The sequence below is a fragment of the Chionomys nivalis genome, chromosome 17 (assembly GCF_950005125.1).
Source record: "Chionomys nivalis chromosome 17, mChiNiv1.1, whole genome shotgun sequence".
Lineage (NCBI taxonomy): Eukaryota > Metazoa > Chordata > Mammalia > Rodentia > Cricetidae > Chionomys > Chionomys nivalis.
In genome coordinates, this window is record NC_080102.1 from 116,983 (window position 1) to 143,043 (window position 26,061).

The following is a 26,061-nucleotide window of genomic DNA, read 5'->3' on the forward strand; positions in this document are numbered from 1 at the left end:
GTTCTGCTTTTGTTATGAAACACTTGGGGGCTGAGGCACCTGCTGGACAAAATCAAGCCCTGGGTATGTGGGGAAGGGGGGGGGGGAGATGCACACTTTTAACTCTTTGGGAGGCAATGGCAGCCAGATCTCTAAGAGTTTAAGACCAGCCTGGTCTACAGAGTGAGTTCTAAGATAACCAAGGCTTCACAAAGAAACAGTGTCTCAAAAAGAAGAAGAAAAACCCACAAAACAAACCACAATCAAGCCTTGCCTGTACCCAGACAGGATCTGAGTTAATTTGGCTCCCAAAAATTATAACTGTGGGTTTTGCCTTTATAATCTTTTGGCTAACAATGGCCAGTGCCTTACTTAGGAAACTCTTTGGTTTGGTTCTGGCCAGACTCTTTGTAATAAAAAGCCTCTAATTTACTAAAACTGAAACTTGAGTCAGACTGGTGGATCTCTGAAGGACTTTAGACTCACAAGGAATTAATTGTGTAGATCAGGCTACCCTCCAGCCCACAGGGACCCAACTGCCTCTGCTGAGTGCTGAAATTAAAGGTGTTGCACCATTACACCCGGCTTTGGTCTGAAATTTTAAAAATTCATGGTAACTGCTGTACTAAAAAAATAAAGAAGTGTTCAGGGACTCTAGTTTCTGAGCTGTGTGACCTTTATCGGGTCACAGAACCAGCTATGAGTACCCTAGGGCCATTGTTTTGAAACGGAGAAAGACTACAGTTCCCAGAGTGCCCTTCGTGGTTGCCAGGAGCAAACACAGAACGCTGACGAACAGAGGCTGGAGTCTGAGGAAAAACTGATTCACTGCTGTCAGCCATGGGGATGGATTACTATGCTGTACTCCAGGTCAATCGCAACTCGGAGGATGCCCAGATCAAGAAGGCGTAAGTCGACGGAATCGGAGCCTGGCTCCTGCTGAGGCAGCCCCACCCTGAAGCCACCCAAATCGCTTCCCTGTGAAGCTTAGGGCAGGAAAGGGGCACCTCTTTCCTCTTGCATACCATATCCTGGCTTTGAGCTGGTCAGGACGCAGACTGGAAATTCAGACACACCTGTAGTGCACCAGTGGGCTCCCCGTGTCCAGTCCTCGGCCCCATTATGTCCTATTGGGTCATGTTCGAATTCCTAGCTATGAAATGAGGACAACGGATAATTTGGACCTTATCCTGAGTCTCATAGAGATCACAGGACGGTGAACCAGAAATGACTTGGACAAGAGGATGTTGCAGTTTCCATTCTGGCCATTATATGGGTTTTTGTCACTGATTGATACTCATCTCTGAATATCTCTGTCAAGTCTCAGGGACTCTGTGAAAGTCTAGATATGGGTGTGATGGTACCTGCCTGTAATCCTCAAATAGTTGGTGCACAGCCTGAGCTACTTAGGCTGCACAGCAAGGCTCTGTTCAAAAGTGTGTTTAGGGGGGCATCTAGGACAGAAGTCAGACTGTATTGTTGAAATTTTTTGATCTTTTAAATTTTTTTCTTTGAAAAAAAGTTTTGGGCAAGAATTTATTGAGTACTAATTTCAGGTTGTGCACTGTGCAGGCCATTGTCATGGAATATGTATTGTTATAAAAGAAGTACCTGGTGCTGTCTTGAGAGGTGAGCGGCTTCTTGGGAAGCTGTCCTGATAATTAAGCCAAAAAACAAGGCTTAAAGGAGGGTTAAGGTGCTCTTTCATGGGCTGGAGAGGAAGAGAAGAAACTGAAGTTGACAATTGATTGTGCCATTAAAGGCATGAAGGAAAAGGAAGCATCAAGGCAACTCGAGGTTTGGGGACATGCTAGTTGCTTGTATTGGATGTGGAGAAGCTGTTCTGAGAGCTTTCTATCATTGTTTTACTTAATCCTCAAGTGACCCTGAAAGGTAAATGCCATTTTTATTCCAGGAGCTTGTATGTGACGAATGGAATCAGAAATTAGACACCATCCCTACCTCCCTAGGTCAGGTTCCTGTGTGGATTGAAGGGAGTGTCGAGTGGGGATAGAGAAAGATGATAAACTCATTTAAAAATTGAGAACAATTTGGTACAGTGGAAGATGCCACCCATTGCTCAGGGCTTTCACTGGCCAGTGAAAGGTTCCACTATCAAGTGGAAGGTTTCCATGATAGAAAGCAGGTAGTCAGTGGGACTCATCAAACGAAAAGTTAACAAACATACAAGCACAGCTTAGTCACTGCAAGACCAACTGCACTGGCTAGTTTTATGTCAACCTAGCACAAGCTAGAAACCCTTGAGACATCAAGTATGACACACTCAGGCAAGTCAACCTTTCTGAACCTCAGTTTCTATCTCTAAAAGAAGCAAAAGTGTGGAGGAGAAAAGGATATGGCCCAGTTGGTAAAATGTTTGCTGTACAAGCTGGAGGACCTGAGTTGGATCCCTAGAACCCACATTTAAAAAAAAAAAAAAAGTTGTGTTTTGCTTGTAACCCTGGCTCCTGGGAGGAGAGAAAGGTAATGAATTCCTGCGGTTGCCTAGACAATCAGCCTAGCTACTTGGAGAATCCCAGGTCAGTGAGAGACTGTGTTAATAACTGAGGTGGACAGAGGAACAACAGGAGAGGTTGTCCTCTGACCTCCACACGTGTGTGCCCACATGTGTACCTGTACAGATGCACACATACTTCTTAAAGAGCAGGAGTTGTGGTATTAAAATAGGATCAGATGAGATAATCTGTATGAAAATGCCCAGAAATCTAGCATATGGACTCATGGAGATAAGAGCGATAAAAAGAATTGTATGTTCCCAATGATAGCCCATAACTCTTCTACTGTAACTACTTTTAAAGTTTGAGCCTTGTGTATGTTACAGTCTCTCATGGGTGTGTCTTGAGACAGGCAGATCATTGGCACTTGAGAACCAGCAGCTGTAGTAGAATTTATGAGACAGTGAGAGATTATCTCAAAAAAAAAAAAAAAAAAAAAAGGCTTGGCTCCTAGCACGTTGTGCTACTGGGAAACAACTAGCTCATGAGGGTATAAACTTCATCATTAATTAATTGTTTGTTTGTTTGTTTGTTTTGGATTTTCGAGACAGGGTTTCTCCGTAGCTTTTGGTTCCTGTCCTGGAACTAGCTCTTGTAGACAAGGCTGGCCTCGAACTCACAGAGATACGCCTGCCTCTGCCTCCGAGTGCTGGTATTAAAGGTGTACGCCACCACCGCCCGGCCCTTCATTAATTAATTAATTGATGGGTTATTTTCTTCATATTGGAATAGGCTATCACAAGGCAGGGAGTATTAGAAACAGCACGTCTCTGGAGGTTAGCCTTTGATGTCTTGTCCTTGGACCTTCCCTCACCGTGTTTCTCTCTTCTCTCTCCTCTCCATACTATTTCTTTCTTTTCTCTTCCCTATCCATCCCCATTTTCCCTGCTCCCCCTCCCCCTTTCTCCTCTCTTCTCTCTTTCTCCCTCACCACTTTTCTTTCCGGCTGTCCTTCCTGGCTGTCATTCAGGTGATCAGCTTTGTTCTTGTTATGATGTTCAGCCTGAAAGCAGCAGTGCTAGCCAACCATGGATGAAAACTATTCGCCAAAATAAGTTGTTCCTCTTTTTAGGTAGTTATTCTCAGTTATGTTGTCACAGTGACAAAAAGCTGGCATTGGGGGTGTCCCGTGTCTCACAGGTGAACTATCACTAAATCTTTACTGAATTAGGTCTCGGCTGTGGGAGCTAAGAGGACAAGCAGCCTTTAACAGTTGTCTAGGTGGCAGCTGTCAGGGCTGCTGGCCAGTTGTGCTCTCTACCCCAAGGTCTCTTCCAAAAGATCCAAGCAGCACACCCCACAGCCACTGATATCCACACCACTCTCCATGGTTTGTACCAAAGCTAGACAGAAAAAGTCAGCCCTGAGCCATGCTCCAGCCCTCAGAAGCAGGTCAGAGGCAAGGGCTTGCATTTTCTCCCTCATCTAGGTACCGGAAACTTGCCCTGAAGAACCACCCATTGAAGTCAAACGAGCCATCTGCACCAGAGACATTCAGGCAAATAGCAGAAGCCTATGATGTGCTGAGCGACCGTGAGTGATGGTGGGGCTGTCACTCGCTGCTCCGTTAGGATCATTCCTCGAGTGTCTAGGCTGTCAGTAAAGAGTAAGCAAACAGCCGGGCTGTGGTGGCGCACGCCTTTAATACCAGCACTCGGGAGGCAGAGGCAGGCGAATCTCTGGGAGTTCGAGACCAGCCTGGTCTACAAGAGCTAGTTCCGGGACGGGCACCAAAGCTACAGAGAAACCCTGTTTCGAAAAACAAAAAAAAAAAAAAAAAAAAAACAAAACAAAAAAAAGAGTAAGCAACCATCCTCCCTGCACAGTATCTAGATAAACTGAGTACAAACCAGGCCATTAGGTGGGTGGGCTTATTGCTCGCCCCGCTGAGGCAGTTCAGCAGTGGGGCATGTTCCCTTGCCTCCAGCCAGGCAGAGAGGAGCCTCCCTGAGGTTCAGAGGAGGATGCCAGCTTCTGGGGCAGACGGCTGAGAAGGAGCAGGCACTCATTTATCCTTCCCAGACTGCCTTCAGGGACAGAAGGAGCAGAGAGCCACAGAGAGCCTTAGAGCCATAGGAAATCAGTTATGCGGGGTGAGGGTGACTCACGACCCAGCAAAGAACAGCAGCCCAGCAGGCCTCCTTAGGGCTGCTTTGGTGACTGTGATTGTGGCTATTGTTCATGAGAATAGCTAAACTATGACTCCCAGCCCTGACTTTTCAGAACTCTAAAATTTGCAAGTTCAGAATTCTTAGATTCTAAAATTTTAATTCTAGTTTCCCTTCCAAAAATGAACTAGGCCAAATCAGATACATACCTGACCTTCCAGTTCCAAACCAGGCAAATTTTTCTCATTGCTTTTCTGGGCTATCTGGCCATACTATAGACTCTATAGGATAGACAAATGACTTGGAAACTCACACAGTGATAGTGATACTGAAGCTCTAACTTCTAGACAGTTCCAGGCAGCAGGATGCAGAAGATAAGGCTGTCCTGGCCCATCACCTTCCCCAGCTTTCTCACTAGCTCCCAGCCTCTCCAGCCTCACAAGCCCCATGTCCCTCCTCAAAGTCACATGTATCCACAGCCGTGAAGAGAGGCATCTATGACAAGTTTGGCGAGGAAGGCCTGAAGGGTGGGATTCCTCTGGAGTTTGGATCTCAGACTCCATGGACAACAGGCTACGTCTTCCATGGCAACCCTGAAAAGGTGTTTCACGAGTTTTTTGGAGGAGACAACCCCTTCAGTGGTAAGAATCCCACCCTACCCCTTGCCTCACTGGGAAAGAACACAGCTGGAGAAAATACCTTTTTTGGTGGTTATGTTTGGTTACTTTTTATTTATTTTGTATTATTATTATTATTATTGAAACATGTATCCCACACCAGCCTTAGACTTGCTGTTTAACCAAGGATGACCTTAAATTTCTAAATCCTTGCCAGGCAGTGGTGGTGCATGCCTTTAATCTCAGCACTCAGAAGACAGAGGCAAGTGAATCTCTGTGAGTTCAAGGCCAGCCTGGCTACAAGAGTATGTTCCAGGACAGACTTTCATTGAAAAACAGAGAAACCCTGTCTTGAAAAAAAAAAAATAAAAGGGGGGGGGAGTGAAGAGATGGCTCAGTGGTTAAGAGCACTGACTGCTTTTCCAGAGGACCCAAGTTCAATTCCTAGTACCCACGTAGCAGCTCACACCTGTTCATACTTCCTGTTCCAGGGAATCTGATAGTCTCACACAGACGTACATGCAGGCAAAACACCAGTTTGAATAAAATACAATTAAATAAATTATTAAAAAACAAAACAAAACAAAAAACTCCTGGTCCTCCTGCCTCCCAAATGCTGGGATTATAGGCATGTGCCACTACACCCAGTTTTCTTTCTTTTTTATTTTTAAAAATTTTATATTTGTTTTATGTGTGTGGCAGTTATGCCTGTAGGTATGTGCACATGTGTGTGCTTGGTGCCCAAGGAAGTCAGAATAAAACATCAGATCCATGGAACAGGAATTAGGGATCGTTGTAAGTCGCCATGTAGGTACTGAAAACTGAATTTGGGTTCTCTGCAAGAGCAACAAGTGCTCTTTTTGTTTTTGTTTTTTTAAAAAAAATTTTTTGAGACAGGGTTTCTCTGTGTAGCCTTAGCTTTCCTGGAACCAGCTCTGTAGATCAGGTTGGCCTCAAACTCACAGAGATCTGCCCATCTCTGCATCCCGAGTGTTGGGATTAAAGGCACGTGCCACAACCGCCAAGCACCAGAAGTGCTCTTAACCACTGAGCCATCTCTGCAGCCTCCTAGGCTTGGTCTCTGTAGTGCATGTAGTTCCAAATTCATTTTGTAGTCCAGCTGGCTCTGTATTCATGGTGATCCTGGATTAGCCACCCAAGTGCTAGGATTACAGGTGTGAGTCACCACATTCAGCCCGGTTTTCTCTATTTGAAAAATAAACACAGTACATGGAGGGGGAAAGGATTACTTACTTATCTGAGTCAGGATCACTCTCTGTAGCCCAGGCTGGCTTCAAATTCTTTAGCCTCCCAAGTCCTGGATCACACATGTAAACCATCACACCAAAATCATAATGAAAGTTACTGAAAAATATTCTAACCCTCCATTTCTTTTCCTCTCCTAAATGCACCTACTTGTCATTAACATCTCCCATGTCCTTCCAGAAATCTTCTGTCTTTAAAAGTAGTCTCTGATGGGGGCTGAAGAGATGGCTCAGTGGTTAAGAGCATTGTCTGCTCTTCCAAAGGTCCTGAGTTCAATTCCTGACAACCACATGGTGGCTCACAACCATCTGGAATGAGGTCTAGTGCCCTCTTCTGGTCTGCAGACATACACACAGACAGAATATTGTATACATAATAAAAAAATAAATATTTTTAAAAATTTAAAAAAAATAGTCTGTGATGCTAAGAATTGAAATTGGGGCCTTGTATGGTCAGAGCAGTGGTTCTCAACCAATGAGTCACAGCCTTTCAACAAGGCTCTAACTCCAAAACTATTTACATTATAGTTCATAACAGTAGCAAAATTACAAAGTAGCAACAAAAATAACTTTATGATTGGGGGTCACCACAACATGAGGAACTGTATTAAAGGAAGGATCGAGCATTAGGAAGGTTGAGAACCACTGTTCTAGGCAAAGACTTTATCATGGAACTACGTTCTTGGTCATTTTTTTAAAAAGGATTTTTCTTACATTTATTTAGAGAGTATAAATCAAAGGACCACCCTCAGGAGTCAGTTGTCTGCTTCAACCTCAAGGAATTGGTCACAGTGCCCTTATTTGCTGAGCCGTGACACAGGTCCCTGGGCCATCACGTCTTCAGCCACTGCACATTCCCTACTGTTGAACATTCACCATCTAACTTGACACATTCATCCCATGACATTAGTCATGAGAAACTGGGTACATAACAGCCACCTCTGCAGAATACAAAGGACCCTCTCATTCCACTCTACAAAGGACCCCACATCTAGCAATATATCATAGTGACCAAGGCTACAGTTTCTGTGGTGAAGTGGTCTGGTGGTAGAAGTCCTAACATCATTACTCACTAGCTGTGGAGATGTGAGCATTTTGTTGACCTCTCTGAGCCAAAAAGTAAAGAAAGTCACTGGGTACAGAGCCTGATTCACAACAGGCTCACCCAAGGTTAGCTGTTTCTCATCTTAATGGTATAGATAGGGCAAGCATTACCCCATACCACAGGCTAAAGAACTGAGATCCAAAGAATTATAGTACTCTACACAGATCAGGAAGGGTATCTCTCTTTTGCTGCATCAGGCTAAAGGCAAGGGCATCAGGCAGGCAGGGGTAGATGAAGCTGACGGAAGGTACTTGAGACATGCCGGCAATCATTCACAGTTGCCATGGACCACCAAGTCCTTCTTCATATAAACTAGTAACTCTAGAGCACTTGACCCTGGCTTGTCTAGAATATTCTTGGGAGAGACGGAGAGGGGCCAGTGGGGTCTGAGGGTAGAGTAGATGGGCGGTTCGAACCTACTCCACCTGAATGGAGTCTTCTCTGCTCTACCAGGATCTCCCCCTTAGAGCGATGTCTCAGTGTGTTCACGCAGCAGGAGCTGGCAGCACCTCACTCCGTGGGAGTCCCAGGAAGCACTGGGGCCTGTCAAGCCTGATGCTCACTGGTCTGAAGCTAAGGGTAGTTTCTTAAAGCCAGTGTGGTGGCTCATACCTGTCATTCCAGCATTCAGGAGACTGGGACAGGAGGATTGCTTTGAGTTCAAGGCTAAAACCAAAATGAAATGAAATAAATAGCCCCTTGGTCTGTAGCTCTGAGAAGTGGAAATGTTACACTGAAACTTAGCCCTGGGTCACTGAAGAGGTTGAAGGGAATACGTGTGTGTGTGTGTGTGTGTGTGTGTGTACCTGTCTGTGTGTCTGTCATCTGTCTTCGGACATTATTTCTGTTACTCATCTTCCCATCTCCTTTTAGAATTTTTTGATGCAGAAGGAAATGATATAGATTTGAATTTTGGGGGCTTCGCGGCCGAGGAGTCCAGAAACAAGACCCTCCAATCGAACGAGACCTCTATTTGTCCCTTGAGGACTTATTCTTTGGCTGCACCAAAAAGATTAAGATCTCCCGAAGGGTGCGTATTAGCTTGCTCCTCTTAGCAGGCGCCTTCTAACCCTACAAATCTCCCTGTCACCTCCCCTTCGCCTAACTGTTGGGAAACTCGGTGATCCTTTCTGACAGAACCATTGGATCTTAGACCAAGAGACTCAGCAATTTTAGATTTTAGATTCTAGAATCTGACATTTGAAATGAATAACAGAGAGGATTCACCTTTCCTTCTGGTGCAGAAATCATTTCTGCAGCCTCCTCATGGGGACAGGATCCTTCCCTTTTCAGTCCAGTCCCACCATTTTGGAAAGTGGAGAAGTAGGAGCAGAAGGAATCTCCTACAAGCTCCATTCCAGGGCATTTCCAGACCACATTCCCAAGAGTATGTGTATGGCCACAGGGTGGACATGGAGGTGGGCTGGTACAGTCTCTAAGGTGACAGCTTAGGGAAGACCCTTGTGAATATTCATTCAGTACTTGGCCTGACCATGGTCTGTGGTCCAGCCCTCTTCCTCCCTTTGCTTGGGGGAGATGGCCACTTTGGCCATGCTTCCCAAAGGCAGTTCTCTGTGCTCATTGGATTGGGGACAGGATGGTGGGATGCTTTGTATGAGGTTCAATAGCTTACCTTCAGAAAGTCTGCTGCACTCTTGTGACCAGCCCCTATTTTCTTTATATCAACCAATAATTTAAACTATAAACTGAAGTCTGGGGTCTCTAGTGGGCTTGTACTAGACAGTAAAATGCCATGGAGCCTGGAGAAGGGTTGAGAGAACTTTGAGATAAGGTCAGACTTCTGGGATTTGGAGAGAGGAACCTTTCACTGTGTTCCTGTTGGTGACTGTTGTCTCAGGCCACAGCTTCATCAGTCTGAGGACATGCTTTGCCTTGGAGAGTCACAAGTTCTTAGATCCAGTGGCAGTGGCAGTGGGATGGGAGTGGGAATGGCTCTGGCAGTTCACCCGCATTGCTATGGGTACTGTCTGAGCACGAACTCCACAGAGACATCCCGAGTCGACTCCTCACTCCCACCTCTATTGCTGCAGGTGCTAAATGAAGATAAATATTCCTCAACCATAAAGGACAAGATTCTGACAATCGATGTGAGGCCTGGGTGGAGGCAGGGCACACGCATCACCTTTGAGAAGGAAGGGGACCAGGTGAGAGGGTGAGAAGCTAGCTGGGGTGAGTCTCCAGGCTCACATGGTGGGAGGACTGAGAGGGTAGGAGACCATGGTTTGTTTCTTTTGTTTTGTTTTGTTTTTCTTATTCCTACAAGTTCTGGTCTAGTAGAATGAGGTGGTCTCTAGAGTTCCTTCCCAAGGACAGAGCCTCAAAATGCTTCTGTAGATGCAGTTTGGGGTTATTATCATTTTACACAGTGGGAAAACTAGGGCTCCACATGGAAGGGACTTGCTCAAGATAAGAACACAAAAAGCACCAGATAGTGGTGGTACACACTGTTAATTCCATCATTCAGGAGGCAGAGACAGGTGGATCTCTTTGAGTTCGAGGCCAGCCTGGTCTACTAAGTTCCAGGCAGCCAGAGCTGCACAGAGAAACCCTGACTCAAAAAAACAAAACCAAAAAGAAAAGAACACAAAAGCTAAAAGAAGGGTTTGAGGAGGAGGTTCAATACCAGCCAAGGATGGAGACCTGGACTTGATCCTCAGCACCACTCCTGTAACCCCAGTGCTGGCAGACAGAGAGACAGAAGGGTCCTCAGCTTCCCCTCCAGTGTTCTTGGGTAGTAATCCCTAAGAAAGCCCAAGGAGAGAGGCTGCTCAGAAGCATTCTATTAATGATGATTTGAAATTAAAATACATATCTGTGGGAAAACATCGAATTACTGTGCTAAGGATGCTGAGTCCTTATGTGCTGAGATGAACTGAAATAATGGAGGGCTCAGAGCTGAAAGAGATTAATTCCCTTGCCTATACCCATTCTCTTTCTCACCTGTAGAATACCTGCTTCCAACAATCACTCTTCAATATGGTTCACTGGGAGTCGAAGCTACTCAGGAGCCTGAGGCAGGGGAATCACTTGAGCCTAGGAGTTCAAGTTCAGTCTTGACTTGGTGACTGTGTCAACTTGGGCTACAGAGCAAGACCCTGTCATAAGAAAGCAGGCAAACAACAGATACCCAAAGCCAACATCCCCTGCTCTGAGCAGCATTTCCCAATCTTCCCATATGACCCTAGAGTCTCCTCAGAGCCCAGCCTTTGGGCCTCCCTTTATCCTGGTCTTGAGCTTGCTGAGGAATAACTGTCGGGTTATTTCTCACACTGGGAGCTGCAGAAATAGCTTTCTTTCTGTCTACAGAGGCCAGAAGAGAGGTTTGAGTTCAGGGTGCCTTGCTGAAGCAGAGAAATAGTTTCTGAGTTACTGACCTGCAGAGAAGTTGTCTGGGCCAGCTCAGTGTCCAGCTGTCACACAAGGAAGTCCCTGCCCCATACTGAGTAGGTTTATATGGGCATGCTCAGTATAGAAGTACTTTGGGAACGGGGAGTGAAACAGGGTAGGCTTCTCTAGGAAGTGGCCCTAGGCCACCCTGAAAACTGGGCATAATTCTCCATTGCACAGGGGAAGACATGGAGGCAAGCAGCGGCTGAAAATTGGCCAAACCATGCAAGCAATAAACCTGTTACCCCTTGGCTTTTCCTGCCCAGGGCCCCAACATTATCCCGGCTGATATTATCTTCATCGTAAAGGAGAAACTGCATCCTCGCTTCCGCAGGGAGCTTGACAACCTCTTCTTTGTGTACCCCATTCCTTTGGGTAAGGTGAGTGGGTACAGTGAAGAAGAAGAGCATGGAGACCCAGAATGAACCCCACTTGTAGCAGCTTAGGCTTCATCTCCACCAACCAACTTCTAGAAATCACAGGGTCTTGTGTCTCTCTCCTTGGCACTGGGTGGATCTGTGGAATAGCTTCTCCTTGCCCCCTTCCTCATTTTTCTACACACTGTCCTGACCCTGCCGCCGTCCCCACTGTCTCTTCAGGGTGCCCCTGTTGACTTGTTCTTTGCCCTTCAGACTTCAGGGTGAGCACACCTGCCTGGTTGAGGCACTTTCATACCTGTCCACCTCACCCTGGAGGCTCTTCAATTGCTGTTACTGCTGTATGGTTCTCCTCCCACAGAACCTGCCATTACTGCCTCACAAAACCCTTACACTCTGTTATCACCAACCCGACCTACCATACTTCAAACTAGAAGGCAGGTCATGACTCATTCACAAGTAGTTCCTGAACAGCCTTTTGCCACCCTGCCTGGTGTCCAGCTCAGGGTTGGAACCCAAGTAAGCTCCTGAATGCCTTTAAAATAGAATGGCTGTGGTGACATTCTGCATATCCACCTCTCATTCAAACCTCTCCAGGCTCTCACCTGCTGCACCGTGGAGGTGAAGACCCTAGATGATCGTCTGCTCAACATCCCCATCAATGACATCGTCCAGTAAGTATATCTACCTGGTAACAAGTAAGGATGGACTGAGACTTGGACGGTGGAACTGTACAGGCTGCAGCCACAGGACGGCTCCCTCAGGCTGAAACCCAAATCCACCTTTCTCTCTGAGCTGTGGGGCTGTGTTCACTACAAAGAAGGAATGCTTTTCTCTAATATGTATGAAGCCCCCGTAGAGGCCTGAGAACCCCAGTATCAGTCATTCTCTTGCTTCCATTCTCCAAACTTCTCATCAGAATATGCAGGAGTGGCCCCCAAGTGTTTTTCCAAGAAAAGTCCCTGACAGGAAAGTTATGATTCTGCCCCCAGAGTCTGCTCTGCTCCCTAGGAAGTGTCGCACGGCCCATTCCTGTGGACCTGTGGGTTAGGGCGGTGTGGACCCGTTGGACACTCTCTCTCTGAGACTTCTATGCTTCTTTTCTCTCTCAGTCCCAAGTACTTCAAGATGGTGCCAGGTGAGGGTATGCCACTGCCTGAGGATCCTACCAAGAAGGGGGACCTCTTCATTTTCTTTGACATCCAATTCCCCACCCGCCTCACACCACAGAAGAAGCAGATGCTGCGCCAGGCATTGCTGACCTAATTCTGGGGCACCTGGACAGGAGCAGGGATGGAGAGGGCTAGCTGGGCCTTACACACTCAACTCCCACAGTGAAGATGGGGAAGTGTGAGACCTTAGGCCAATATAATAAAGATTCCTTTCCTATCCTCTATGACCTGAAGTGTGCTGGAGAGAAACTTCCTGCTTTGCCTTCCTTTGGACCCTGAAAAGCTAGGCACCTGGGGTACCATTTGGCTTCCTAGGCATGGACTATTCCCTGAGGGTTTAGAACCTCTTGCTTACATCTTGGTACATGGGGCAGGGCTATGTGACTGACCCTGTCAAAGGTCCCTCTGCTCTTGCCATTTCACAACATATATATACAAAGGAACCTTCTAGGAACTGTGCTGCTTCGGGAAACAGGAAACAGGAAGCACAGAAAGACGGCAGTTGTACCTGTGCTCCGGTGTCTATGGCTGAGCTGCCACCAGACCTTAGGCCAATCTGTATAGACTCACAAGCTTCAGTTAAAGTCACACCCAGGACACAATGCCAGAAGAGCTCTGTCTGCCTCTGGCTCTGGTTCTGTGTCTATGAGATGGGTCTCAGGCTGCTTTTAGGCCAGTGTTCTGGGAGGCATGGCACTTGGGCTCTGTCCAGGTCTGTCCCTGACTCTTGCATTTGTTACTAACTTGCTTAGTAGAGCTTACACCCTGCCTACAGGTGTGAGAACTGGGTCTTTGGTGTGAAAGCTCTTGGTAGACTCATGGTTAGATTATAGAGAGGGTAACTCCAGGTGGCCTGAAGGAGATCCTGCTTCCGGGTGCAGCCAGGGTTGTGTGGCCCACACCAGTACCTTCAAAGTTGACAGGACTGTGTTTCTTTTCCATGCTGGTATTTGAGTTTAGGCTGTGATGAGGTCTAGGCAACAAGCAGATTCAATGGCTTCCGAGATGTGAGAAAAAACAAACAAACAAACAAATTATTCATATTGCTTAGAATCCTGCCATTCAAAGTGCCCTATTAGCTTAAGGATTTGTCCTTTTGACTTTTCAAAAAAATTTCTTGCCGGGCGGTGGTGGCGCACGCCTTTAATCCCAGCACTCGGGAGGCAGAGGCAGGTGGATCTCTGTGAGTTCAAGACCAGCCTGGTCTACAAGAGCTAGTTCCAGGACAGGCTCCAAAACCACAGAGAAACCCTGTCTCGAAAAACCAAAAAAAAAAAACCCCTGATCTCCCGCCTCAGCATTCCACACACTGGATTATAGGCATGTGCCACCATGACCAACTGAAAGATTTTTTTTGTTGTTGTTGTTCATTGTTAAAAATGGGTGTTCAGCTCTTGGCAAGCATTTTGTTTTTGAATATGTTCAATCTTGTCCCTGCCGGCCCCAAACCCCTGAGCTTGTTATCCTACTGCCTGCAGTCACCTCTGATTCTTTTGTTTTTCAAGACAAGGTTTCTCTGTGTATCTTTGGGGCCTGTCCTGGAACTCATTCTGTAGACCAGGCTGGCCTTGAACTCAGAGATCCACCTGCCTCTGCCTCCCCAGTGCTGGGATTAAAGGTGTGCACCATCGCCACCTGGCTACAGCCATCTTTAAAACACCATGAAGGCAGCGGCAGTTAAATCTTGAAATAGGGGTTAAGGGTGGTGGCACACGCCTTTAATCCTAGAATTTAGGAGGCAGAGGCAAGTGGATCTCTGAGTTTAAGGCTAGCATGATCTACAGAGCGAGTTCCAGGACAGACAGGATTTCTGTATAAACAGAGAAACCTATCTCAAAAAGCAAGCAATAACAAAAAAATGAGACCTTGAGACAAAGGCTCTGGGACTGGGGCTCCAGGAAGCATCTCAGTATAACAGTCAAACGTGGGCCTTAGGTCAGATACCAGGACAGGGCAGGTCACTTCACTTCTCTGGGTCCTTTTTGTTGTTGCTTTGTTTTTCAACATAGGGTTTCATAGTGTAACCCTGGCCGTCCTGGAACTCACTCTGTAGGCCAGACTGGCCATGAACTCATAGAGATCCTCCTGCCTCTGCCTCCCAAATGCTGGGATAAAAGGCATGTGCCATCACCACCAGATGGTCCTTTTTAAAAAATAAAATCTTTTTGTTGTTTGTCTTGAAGTGTTTTTCCTACATTTGGTGCACCATGTGCATGCACTATTCTCAGAGGCCAGAAGGGGGCGACAGATCTCCATGGAACTGGAGTTACAGATACGGGTACTGGGTCTGCAAGAGTAGCTAGTGTTCTTAACTGCTGAGACATTCCTCTAGTCCTCTGAATCCTTTTACATATCTCAACCCCTTCATAATGACCTTGGAAAGCAGATGGCAAGTGAATCACTGCTCTGTGGAACTGACAACTGATTGTGACTGCCTGCTGTGAGGGCAAGCCTCGAGCTATAGGGAGGTTGTGGAAGTAGGACTTCTGGCCACTGCTACCCACCCTCCTGAAGGGCTCTGTGGGAAGCCTGGCTTCCACCAGACCTTTATGAGATTCCTGTCACCTCAATAACTGGGCTATCTAGGGGGCAAATCATCCACCCACTCATATTCCTGAGGCTTCTGCTACATTTTTAAATAACTGCCTCCCCTTTCTCAGATCATCTAATAGCATTCTCCATCATAAATCCAGTGGTCCCACATCTATACCACATGTCAGAACACATGGCTGGCATATTGTGTGCCCTCACATGACCTGTTTGTTAGCTGTTGGTAGACATGCCTAAGGTAGACATTCCCTGAAGGACTTAACACAATGGCCAGACCTCCATTTGTTATGTCCTTGTGTGGTGAAGCAAAGAGCCCAGGTTGCACTGCTGACCCACCCTCATTGTGGCTTGTTATCGGGCCTGAGACTGTGGCTGGAGTTATGAGAAACCGAGGACTGGGCACACTGTTCTCTGGGAGTCAGTCTAACATCCTGGCCTCTTGTCAAGCACTGGGAAGGTGCAGTCAGCCCTCTAGCTATGATCCACATCCTGCTAAGGAGTGGAGGGCCAGAAGGCGGAGCAGCTTTAGGTTGGGAGGACATCCTGTTCTCCAGGCCTGGCTTCACAGTGGCCAGACTCAGTTCCCCAAGGAGCCCCAGTACTGTATGCCTTGTCCTGGCCCTCATCCGAAACCTGTGTAAGATGGGCCTCGGAGACTTGACACAGTCCAGATCTGGGACCTTCACTACCTGAAGACAGTGGAAAGAGGACGAACTGAACAACCTAAGCCTTGGCTGGTCGCCAACCTCGGAGAGGGTAAGACTTCCAAGAGAGGGTCCTTAGAAGTCAGGTGTGGTGCTGTAATCTCAGCACTTGGGAAGCTGAGGCAGAATCGTAGTAAGTTTGAGGACAGCCTGGACTACAAAGTGAGTTCCAGGCCAGCCTGGGCTACAGTGTGAAACCCTGTCTCAAACATCAAAACAAAATCCCTACAAGCTGAATGTTTGCCAGGGACTCAAGTCCAGTCCTTCAGTGGGTCAGGCCTGCCCTGTCCTGGTTCAGGGCACGCCTAAGGGTGTGACTATAGTCAGGGAGAGCTTAACTTGCCCTCAGGAGTCTATGACTTGGGGAGGTAGATTATGTGTTTTAAAACAAGCCCTCCCAAATGGAAGGTTCTGGAGTTTGTCTACATCTCTCAACAAGCTGATGTTCGGGGACAGGAGTATTTTCACTGTGCAGATGGGCAGGTCTAGCCAGTGGGGGTGGGGATGGCAGTTCTAGAGTGCCAGGTGCTGAGTGACAGCTTACAGAGCCCCAAGGGAAGGCAGGTGGGCAAGGGTTCTGCTGTTTCCCTGGGCTGTTCCACTGTCCCCTCAATGTAGGCTGGGTCTGGAGGAATGGACTAGATGACCCCATGAACCCTTCCCATGATGTTACCATCATCCCCTTTTAAAGTCACTGGCTTCCTCCCCTGCCTGTCAAGGTGCTGAAAAGGCCCATTAGCCCAAGACCTCTAGACACAGTTTATGAGAGATAGAAGACACCAACGTTGAGCTTGCTTTATGGGCGGAGGCTGGCTGAGCTGGGCTGGGAATGAAGACAAAGATTTGGGTTTAACAGTTAAAAATGAGTAAGGGCTCAAGGTCTTGACTGGTGCCAGGCCTTCTCACTGTGGGGCCATCGGCACTCACCGCCGATGAGGGGAGATGAGGTGGGAAGGGAGTAGGGGTGAGGGAAATGAGGGACTGGAAAGGTGTGGGGCTGGGCAGAGGATGGAGAAAAAGGCAGGGCAGGGAGGTAAGCAGGGTCCAGCATCAGTGGAAGATGCTCAAAAGGGTGCCTCTCAGGATCCGTAGGCAGCCATCAGAGCCCTTTTGAGCTGCTCATAGGTGACAAACATCACTACATTCCAGGACCCCAAGCGGAGGAAGGAAGGCATGAACCTAGAAAGAGAAAACACAAGTCATGGAGGTACGTCCACCCTCTGCTTCTAACATGGGGCCTAGCCATCCATTCAGCCCATGGAATCTATATCAAAGGAGGGTGAGAGGACCTGGAGAAGAGCCCCACAGCTCTGTGCCCAAAAGCAAGAATCTCCAGCAGCCAACTCACTGGTTTTGCTGTACTGGTGAGTAGAATCCTCCAGCATGCTAGGCAAGCACGCTACCAATGAGCCACTCCCCTTCCCCTCTAAAAAACAGAGGTGACCACAACTTTGGGATGTTTGGCACTTGGCTGCATCTCACTTCCTGGTGGTTCCCTCCCTTCTATGAGGCCTGGAGTTGGGTGGGGGTCAGAGGCTCACCCCTTGTAGAAGGCTCGGGGTCCCTCCTTCTGGAGCATGGTAAGGGCACAGTGACCTGCGCTGCAGTACTGGCCCAAGGCAGAGTTCATATATCTTGTCTTGACCACATCGACGGGGGAGGCGATGACCGTGGTGCAGAAGCCCGCCCCGAAGGCGGAAGTGAAGTGGCAAGGGAGGTCATCTGCCACAGAGCAGCAGGAAAGGCGGTGAGTTCTCCCCAGCCAACCCTACCCGTGATTGCAGCAGGAAAGAGTTGTAAGGAGAGGTTTAAAAGACACAGACTGCAGCTAGGATCCCTTAGAAGGATTTAAAAGATTCTTTTGGCCAATCTAGCCTGTTCTGTTATGTACAAAGTGAATTTGAATGGTGAGAAATATAAACTATAAGCAAAAGGCAAACAAGATGAGAAGATGTGGTCTTTAGAGAACAATACCCACCCCCAGCTCTTACCGACCCTAACATACCTGTCATGAAGTTGGCCTTCAGGAGAGTATCCTTGATGAGGTCATAGGTCACTAGCTCAGCACAGTTGACAATGGCATTACGGGCAACATTGGGAGAGGTCCCTGTAGAGGAAGGAGAGTTTGTGTGAGTCCAGGGTGTGAGAGAAAGGAGGGGAGGACAGGAAAGCAAACACCCAGTATTCACCTTTCCAGAGGCCCCGGATGCCCTCCTCTCGTGCAATGGTCTTGTAGGCTTCGACGGTGCTCTGGTATCTCCGACCACTGCCAGCCCGGGCCTGAGCCTGGAAACGGACCTTTACCACATCTGTAGGTTGGGCCACAGCGACAGCTAGGGCACCTGTGGTGCTACCTGCCAGGAGGCGGCTCCCAATGCCTGCATCTGTGGGCACACAAAGGGCCAGTGGTCAGCCAGGCTTACATTCACATACACCATACTCTTGCCAAACCACCATGCAACTAGACTACTCTTGCTCTATATAGTCCTCACAGGGGTATAACAAGGAGTAACACAAAATGGAGACAGTACTTTCTCAAATGTGCTCATTTAAGCTACTTTGCAGCCTTGGGAAATCAGTCAGTTCCATTTACCAAATGTGAAACCCAAGACCAAGAGAGGTGACTTCTCCTAGTAGAACTGGACTTGAGACAGGTTGTCGGTGGAGCTCTACCTCTTCCTACAGTGTCACCCTGGGAAAAGCATCCTTGCCGTAGGTGCTCAGTTTCCTCACATGTCAGGGGGCTGTGGTGACACATACTTAATGTCAGCACTTGGGAGGCTGAGGCAAGTAGAGATGGCCTGACTCCAGGCCAGCCAGGGCTGTATAGTAAGAGCCTGTCTCAACCCCCTACCCTCCAAGGAAAGCTTATTAAGGAGATAAAAGAATGCAGGCTATCAGGGCAAAAAGGTGTGGTTGCTGTCTCTCCAGTGTGCCTTTGGCCCACTCCTTCCCCTATTTCAAGCCTCAGGTGACCCAGGAGGTCACCTACTGCCATGGTGGTTGTGAGGACTCTCATGGGCTCATACCCTGCTCATAGCCTAGACAGCCTTGGTGGGGTCCCTTCCACTTCTCTACTCCTCTGATCCTCCCAGGGATCTTGGGAAGCCTAAAGGAGCCATTCTGCTAAGCGAACTAAGGTCATAATCGGCTGGGTCCTAGCTGCACACTCACGTTCTGAGCCCTTGGTGTAGAACTGCTTTACAGAGTCATAGAGGCCAATGCGGACCGAAGCAAAGCTCATCTGGCGTTGCAGGCCGGCGACCAGCCCATTGTAGAGGCTGCGTGGACCCTCGGTGCGCACCATGGTTAGGATGGTGCCCAGCACGCCACGGTACTGGGCGTTGGCTGCAGTGTGCACTAGGCCTTGATTTTCTCCTTGGATCTGAAAGGCCAAGATGGAGTGGCTATAACCGATGGTTCTGCCAATCTCATGCCAGCTCTAGGCTCCTCATCGCTCCTGACGGGTCTGACCCAGGGAGGGAGCTACATTTTATCCTACCTGCAGCCGCACTTTGGCGGTGTCTAGAGGAAACGTGATGAGATCTGCAATGCAGGCAGCTGTACCAGCTCCCAGGAACTTTACGGTGGCTGTCGGGGGCACGTCTGTGGCCTTGAAACCAACCATGATTCTGGTCTCCTTCTACCTCCCAAAAGATGGAGAAAAATCGGAGAAGTGGGAGCCTTTGATCAGCAAGACGAGACAGAGGAACTCTGCCGGAATCTAAGCCAAAAGAAGAGAAGACCTTGGGTAACAGCATCCCCCAGCCTCCCTCCCTCTCATCGCCTACCTATCCCTGCCCACTTTCCCTATAGGTACCAAGGAGGTCTCAGGGGTTACAGGAGGGAAACCAGGAGAGATTCAAGAGTAGTCACAGGGTCTGGGAAGCAATTCCTGCAAGGAGCTGAGATTCTGTGAAGGGTTCCCTCTTATTTAGTGTAGGGACAATGGCTTCCGGGTCATTCTAAGACTGCCTCACAGCCACCAATGGGCTCCTGGTCTGCTGGCACAGACTCCAAAGAGGAGGCCCACAATCCTGTTCTGTGGGTCTATCCCAAGGGCTACAGAAGTAAGGGAAAGTTCTGCCAGAGCAGGACCTGGCAGGTCAAACCCTACAGGAGAGGTTCTGGCTGGTATGTAATTACTGAAGAGACATGTTAATTCCATCCTTGCCAGCCCCCACAGCTCAGGTCCTTTGCTTCCACAAGTGTAGGTTTACAGAGGTTCACCATCCACCTCTCCAGGTTTACTGGCAGGCACAGGGGAAAGAAGGGAGACCTGGTCCACCAGGAGGCCTGTTTGTTTTCCTCCAGTGGGGGGACATTCTCAGTTCTTTGTGGTGGGATGGGAGGTGCAGGTCACAGCTATACAGAGGAGATACAGGAATTGGAACACCACCCTTCTCACTGCCCCAGGAGGAAGTGAGCCCAGCACCCAGTGGGGGAGGGTGACCTGCTTCTTCTTCCCTAATTTCACTTCTCTGATTTCATGGGCGCAACTGTTGTGAGCTCAGTTTGATTGGCTGCCTGTGTTGCTAGGGCTCAGGAGGAGAGCCCTAGCTGGGGGAGGGAGGATGTGGTGGTAGTCACCTGTGAACACAGACAACCATGGAAACAAAACAGCTGGGACAAACAGGGCCACCAGAGCAAGTCACCATGACAACGGGTTCTCTTTGAGTCTCGGGCCCCTGGGGCTTAGTGAGACTAGGAATCAAATGGCAAACTGTAAGGGTTCAGGTGCTCCTAGACTCCACACTCCTGAGAGCAGCCCATGAGGCAGCTGCCCTTCCTAGCTCCCCGTTGTCCGCAGGCTCCACAGCTGCTCATTTTGTTCTGTTCTACACTTAATGCCTCAGTTTTCTTAATGCCCAGGCTCTGAGGGGCCCTTTCACGCAAATTCAACAGTTCTGAGAGGCGTTGAGCACACCTCTTCTCCAGGCGTTAGTGGCATGATGCATGCATGTCTGCCTGATTGAGAGCTAAAGGGTACCACAGTGGGAAACCCAGAAAGATGAAGTTTGCTGTCCAGACCAAAAACAGGTGGCTCAGCTGCCATTATGAATGCTGTTTCGGGTTTTCCAAAGGTCAGGCCCTTTAGGGTTGGGTATAGAGGCAAAGATCACCTGTACTAAAGCTATTGCTACAACTAAAACCCAGACCTACAAAGTTAATTGTGCTAGGCATGGTGGTGCATGCCATTAGTTCCTGGACTTGGGAGGCAGAGGCAGGTGGATCTCTGAGTTCAAGGCCAGCCTGGCCTACGTAGGTCAACCAAAGTCGTGTGGTGAGACCCTGATGACCGCCCACAAAATAAAACAAAACAAAAAACCATTTGATAGGACCAGACAAGTAAAACTGTAGGTAGTAAAAAGCTAATCTCATTCACAGGGATGGTAAAGAAGGGAGTTCAGATCAGCAAGATGGGTAAAGGTGTTTGGCACTGAATCTGAGGAACTAAGATTGATCCCTGGGGCCCAGATGGTAGAAGTTGTCTTCTGACCTCCATCTACCTGCCCTGGTACCCACATACCTTCACACACACACGGACAAAATACGACAAATACAGAACCAGATGCCCAATAAACTCCTGCCCCCTCTGCTGCTGACTGTTGAGTCTAGTCCCGCTTGGGTTAGAATTTCCTTTACACACCGGAGACCGCCATCTTTAAGGACCAGAAGGTGACCAGGGTGGCGAGAGTGCGTACTGAACTGTAAAGAGTCACTTGCCAGGGTGGAGGAGGGTAGTTTTGATGACCTGTTGACTGCAGTCCTGGACTACAGATCTGAGGGAGGACAGCTGGCTTCCTTAGCCTGGCTCTTACCTGGCACAGAGCTTTGAGGTCTCACGTTGAGGCCTCCAGGATCAAGCTTCTCTAAAGGTGTCTCTCTCTTCAAAACTGCCAGTGGCTATCATGGCCTGATCCCCTCGATTTTCCATAGAAAGTGGCTGGGAGACGAAACACTTAAAGATCATACTATGTGTCCTGTGGGTGAGAGGAAAGAAGCCAAGTTTAGAACGGGTTGTTCTCTTTACAGGAATACAGCCTACAAAGGAAGGGTCACCAGCCTGCTGGGAGGGACCCAGGGCCTGTTTCACTCAGGGTAGCCACGTCTCCCACACTCTGGCTGAGTTCCAAACTTCTTTCCCCCACAGTTGTGTAGATAGGCAGCCCGGCTGTGCTGGGACACAGTCACTTGACTGTTGAGTGGAGCACTGTGTCTCTGTGTGCAACCATGATAAGCAAGCTCAGTCCCTCTGTGTGTCCCTACTCCCACCTCTGGTCTCAGGCAGATTGGAGAGTCTGACAGTGTCCAATTAGCACAAACAACCCCAGAAACCAGAACAGGTTTGAGGGCACATGGCACAGAGCAGCCTGGTGACAGTCATTCTGGTCACCGCTGACGTGGAAGTCCCCTACCCCCACCCCCACAAACGCAGGCTGTATGCATCGTGGCCAAGGGGAAGGAGCGGACGGATAAAGGCTAACCTACAACCAAATGGACGCCAGAGACACAGAACAAAGGAACTTGGCAAAGGAAAGGGACAGAAAGGAAAAAGAGAGGGCAAACTAGGCCTCCAGGGAAGGGAAAAGAAAGAGCAAAGAGAGATGGAGTGGGAGGGTGCAGGTGAGGCTGGCGCAGGGCTAGAGCCACGCTCACCGGACCGCAGGAGAACACGCTAGTGAGGGCGGCGGTGTCCGACGACGGGCAAGTGACGGCTGCCTAGGAAGCGCTCGATCCGAAGGCACTCACTGCGGGCGGGGCTGACAGTGGCTGCGAATCCGCGGCTGAGGAACTTAAGGCTCGCGGGCGTGGTCGGGGTGTGGTGTGGCCGGGGCGGAGCCAAGGCGGCCCACTCCCTCGGGTGAGAAGCTGTGGTGGTTGTCTGGGCGGCTAGTGTCGCCCTTGTTTCCGCGAGGGCAGAAAATCTCGGCCCTCTGGTCTCTGGTCCCGGCGTCTGGTCTCTGACTCTGCCCCACTGTGAGGACAGCCAGACTGACTGGACCCAGCTCTGGCTCGCGACCCTACGCTCTGCAAGCCACCTGCGGACCGGGCGGGGCGAGGGCTCCGGGGACCGGAACCAACCCGGGCGCGGAGGTGGGGTGAGGCCGACGTTCCCGCCTTCTGCCGCTCCCTGAGGACCCGGGTGCCCAACGGCTGGGGTGGGGCGAGGGCACCCGGCCTCCCCCTCTCCGTACGGTCCGCAGCCAGGCCGGCGCCCCGCAAGGGAGAAGGCAGGGCAGACAGAGCCAAGCCTGCTGCAGTCCCAGCCCGGGAAAGACTCAGCAGGTGGACCGGACCTCAGCTAGATAATGGCCATGCAGGGGTGACAGACATAAAAATAATACTTGTGCCCTGAGTTCGAACTAACGGGCATTGTGGGAGGAAGCAGGTCTCAATTTATCTTTGGACTGTGTCCCTGCTTTGGTACGCGGCAGCGTTTCTTCTTTTGTTTTCATTCGTGTCTGCCCAAAGATTTGCTTCAAAGAAGTTAGATCAGGGCGTGGAACTCTTTTTCTTGCCAAGGAGTTAGTTAGGCGCCCTAAGAGCAGGAAGCCGGAACCAAGGGCCTGAATATTCGTTAACAGAGGCTCAAGTAGGTTTGATTTGCTGTGGAAAGTGCAGTGGGAGGAGAGGGTTGAGTGAACCCTTGTAGAAAGCATTGCTATGCACCAGGTAGGCGCGGATACCTCATTTAACCCTTCAGGCTGTTGTTAACCTTTATTTTCCAGAGCAGGAAACCGTAGCAGGCACCCGACCTTTGTAAGCCCTCAGACCTTAGCACAACTGACTCCATGATGGAAGTACCATTCAGGCTGTAAAACTCAACACACAGAGAGCACCATCTGCCAAAATGAACATAAAGGTCTAATCCATCAAAATCCACAGTTCTTCAAAAGTCTCTAAGTGCGCTAACCTTGCCTTTTGGCTTCTGTCATTCAGCTTCTACCTAGTTTTGTAAATTGAAGTATGCCAACTCCGAACCATTTTTGAGCTTAAAAGCTCACCCAGAGAATGGTTCCGTGCTGCACTGGGATAGCTACCCAGTGTAATAACGCTAGTAGTAATCGGTATGAACCATCTTCTCTAGTGGATACTCCACAACAAAACCAAATCCAGGGAGATTAAATAATTTTCGTAATGACACATAGTGGCACACTCTGGTTTAAACTCTGGCCACTTGGGAACCAGGTATATAATGTGCCCCCCCCCCAAGAAGTAGGAATTATTGCAGAGATGTTGAGGGGGCTTGAGCTGGGAGGGGCTGGATAACTACTACTGCAGGAAGTAGATGCCAGGAGATAATGGTGGCTGGAATCACCTCTAGAGTCACCTGGCTGGAGACACCTGGTGTTCACCTTTTGCCTTGGGTTCTTACTCCAGCTGTGGTGAAGAGACCGCCAGTGTTCTTGGCGAATCTGTGGTAGAGAGGGAGATCCAGATGGATCCAAAAGCCTGCATACCGAGGTCTTGTTCTGCTAGTTAGAAAGAGAGAATTTCAATGCCAAAGACACCCTACTGTCCTTCGGATGGATTCCAAGATTATCTCTCCTATTTTTTTCTTTTGTAAAGTTCAAAAGATTGTCAAAAGCACACAAATGACAGAGAAAATTGAAAATATCAGGTAATAAACATCAGCATGAGAAAGTCAGACATTTCCAAAGTATCTGGTAATTCTTGTGAAAAATATTGAGTGGATGCTGTCAATTCCTCTCCTCAACATTATCTGATTCTTTTTCTCCTTCTCCACCACAGCCTGGCAATTGTACTTAAGTCAAGAAAATTTGGTGAATATATACATAAAGTTGCAAAACAAAACAAACAAAAACATCTGTTAAAACCATGTCTCAATATGTAGCCCATGATGTTCCTTAATTTATAGTCATGCTGCCTCAGCCTCCCAAATGCTGCCGCCACATCTTGTTTAAAGTTGAATTAATTTTTCTTCCTTATTCTAAGACAGGGTCTTGCTGTGAAGTCCTAACTGGCCTGGTACTGGTCATGTAGTCCAGGTTAGCCATGAACTCGAGGCAAACATCTTGCCTTGGCTTCCCCATTGCTGGGATTATAAGCATATGCCTCCTGTCTGGCAAAAGTTGGTTTCTTTACAAACTACTAGCTGGGCAGTGGTGGTGTACACAACTTTAATTCCAGCACTTGGAGGCAAACGCAGATGGACCTCTGAGTACGAGGCCAGCCTGGTCTACTGAGAGAGTTCGAGGACAGCCAGGGCTGCACAGGGACACCCTGTCTTGAACAAAAATTAATAAGAAAATATGTTAGAAAATGATGCTAATCTTAAAATATGTCTGCTAGGTTTTGAAGTTTTAAATCTTTGGGCAATAAAATAGAACTCCGACTTGCAGGTGTAACACTGGATAATGATACACAGAGGACTCCTATTCAGGTGGACTGGATTCAAAGGGGAAAGGAGCCATGGCAATAAGTAGGAAGCAACTTAGTTTTGTTTTTGGAGGTTTTTAATTTTTTAAAATTACATTATAAGTTGTAGGGTACACAGAGTGTGGTATGCCTGCCAAAGTCAAAGCAGGCAGTAAGTGCATGTACCTGCTAAGCTGTCTTGTCAGCTCCAACATGCAACTTCATTTAGATCTCTACTGCAGGTTGCAGGGTCTAAATCAAGGAAGCCTCCCTCCACAGTATAGGAGACTCGGGGAAAAAACTGAGTTGTTCTTACTTGTGAAGTTATATTTTTATTATGATGTGGACATGGAATTCTGCTTCTGTAAATCTCTTTGTACTCCATACTTGTCCTTTGCCAGTGTTTTGAAACATATGAGTTCTTTGTTTAGGAAGCTGCTAAGCACTAAAATTAGAGTTTGACAATTGTTGATGAAAGATTTCCTATCAAAGAGTTGAGCAAAATGGCAAAGCAGCTTGTGGGGACTCACACTTTTGGTCAAGCATTTGAGAGGCTGAGGCAGGAAGGTTATACAAAGACTCAGTTTCTTTCTGTCTGTCTACTGATCTATCTATCTATCTATCTATCTATCTATCTATCTATCCATCCATCCATCTATCATCTATCTATCAATCTATCCATCCATCCATCCATCATCTATCTATCTATCTATCTATCCATCCATCCATCTATCATCTATCTATCTATCTATCTATCTATCTATCTATCTATCTATCTATCTATCTATCTATCATCTATCTATCCATCTATTATCTATCTATCTATATATCTACCTATCATCTATCTATTATCTATCTATCTATCTATCTATCTAT

At 48.2% G+C, this 26,061-nt stretch overlaps 2 protein-coding genes across 4 annotated transcripts in view; one reads left to right on the top strand and one right to left on the bottom strand.

The window, feature by feature from the left end:
* Positions 1 to 760: 760 nt before the first annotated feature.
* LOC130888345 (dnaJ homolog subfamily B member 13-like) lies at positions 761 to 14,682 on the top strand. Its single transcript, XM_057791227.1, is given in 9 exon segments — positions 761 to 887; positions 3,925 to 4,028; positions 5,083 to 5,244; positions 8,464 to 8,511; positions 8,514 to 8,620; positions 9,642 to 9,755; positions 11,265 to 11,378; positions 11,973 to 12,049; positions 12,488 to 14,682. Coding segments are annotated over 9 exon segments (948 nt in total). The 5' UTR covers positions 761 to 819; the 3' UTR covers positions 12,642 to 14,682.
* Positions 14,683 to 16,582: 1,900 nt separating this feature from the next.
* Positions 16,583 to 26,061, bottom strand: part of LOC130888565 (dicarboxylate carrier SLC25A8) — a 28,173-nt gene continuing 18,694 nt past the window's right edge. For 2 of the 3 annotated variants that reach the window (XM_057791638.1, XM_057791639.1), the window contains exons 3-9: positions 21,624 to 21,785; positions 19,304 to 19,525; positions 18,976 to 19,186; positions 17,991 to 18,185; positions 17,807 to 17,908; positions 17,343 to 17,523; positions 16,583 to 16,980 (exon numbers count right to left, since the gene is read on the bottom strand). In XM_057791638.1, coding sequence (XP_057647621.1) covers positions 16,881 to 16,980; positions 17,343 to 17,523; positions 17,807 to 17,908; positions 17,991 to 18,185; positions 18,976 to 19,186; positions 19,304 to 19,429 — 915 coding nt within the window. In that variant the 5' untranslated portion in view covers positions 19,430 to 19,525; positions 21,624 to 21,785 and the 3' untranslated portion in view covers positions 16,583 to 16,880. Of the gene's footprint in view, positions 16,981 to 17,342; positions 17,524 to 17,806; positions 17,909 to 17,990; positions 18,186 to 18,975; positions 19,187 to 19,303; positions 19,526 to 21,623; positions 21,786 to 22,461; positions 22,972 to 26,061 lie in introns of those variants that run through there. The other variant, XM_057791637.1, reaches the window with a different exon arrangement.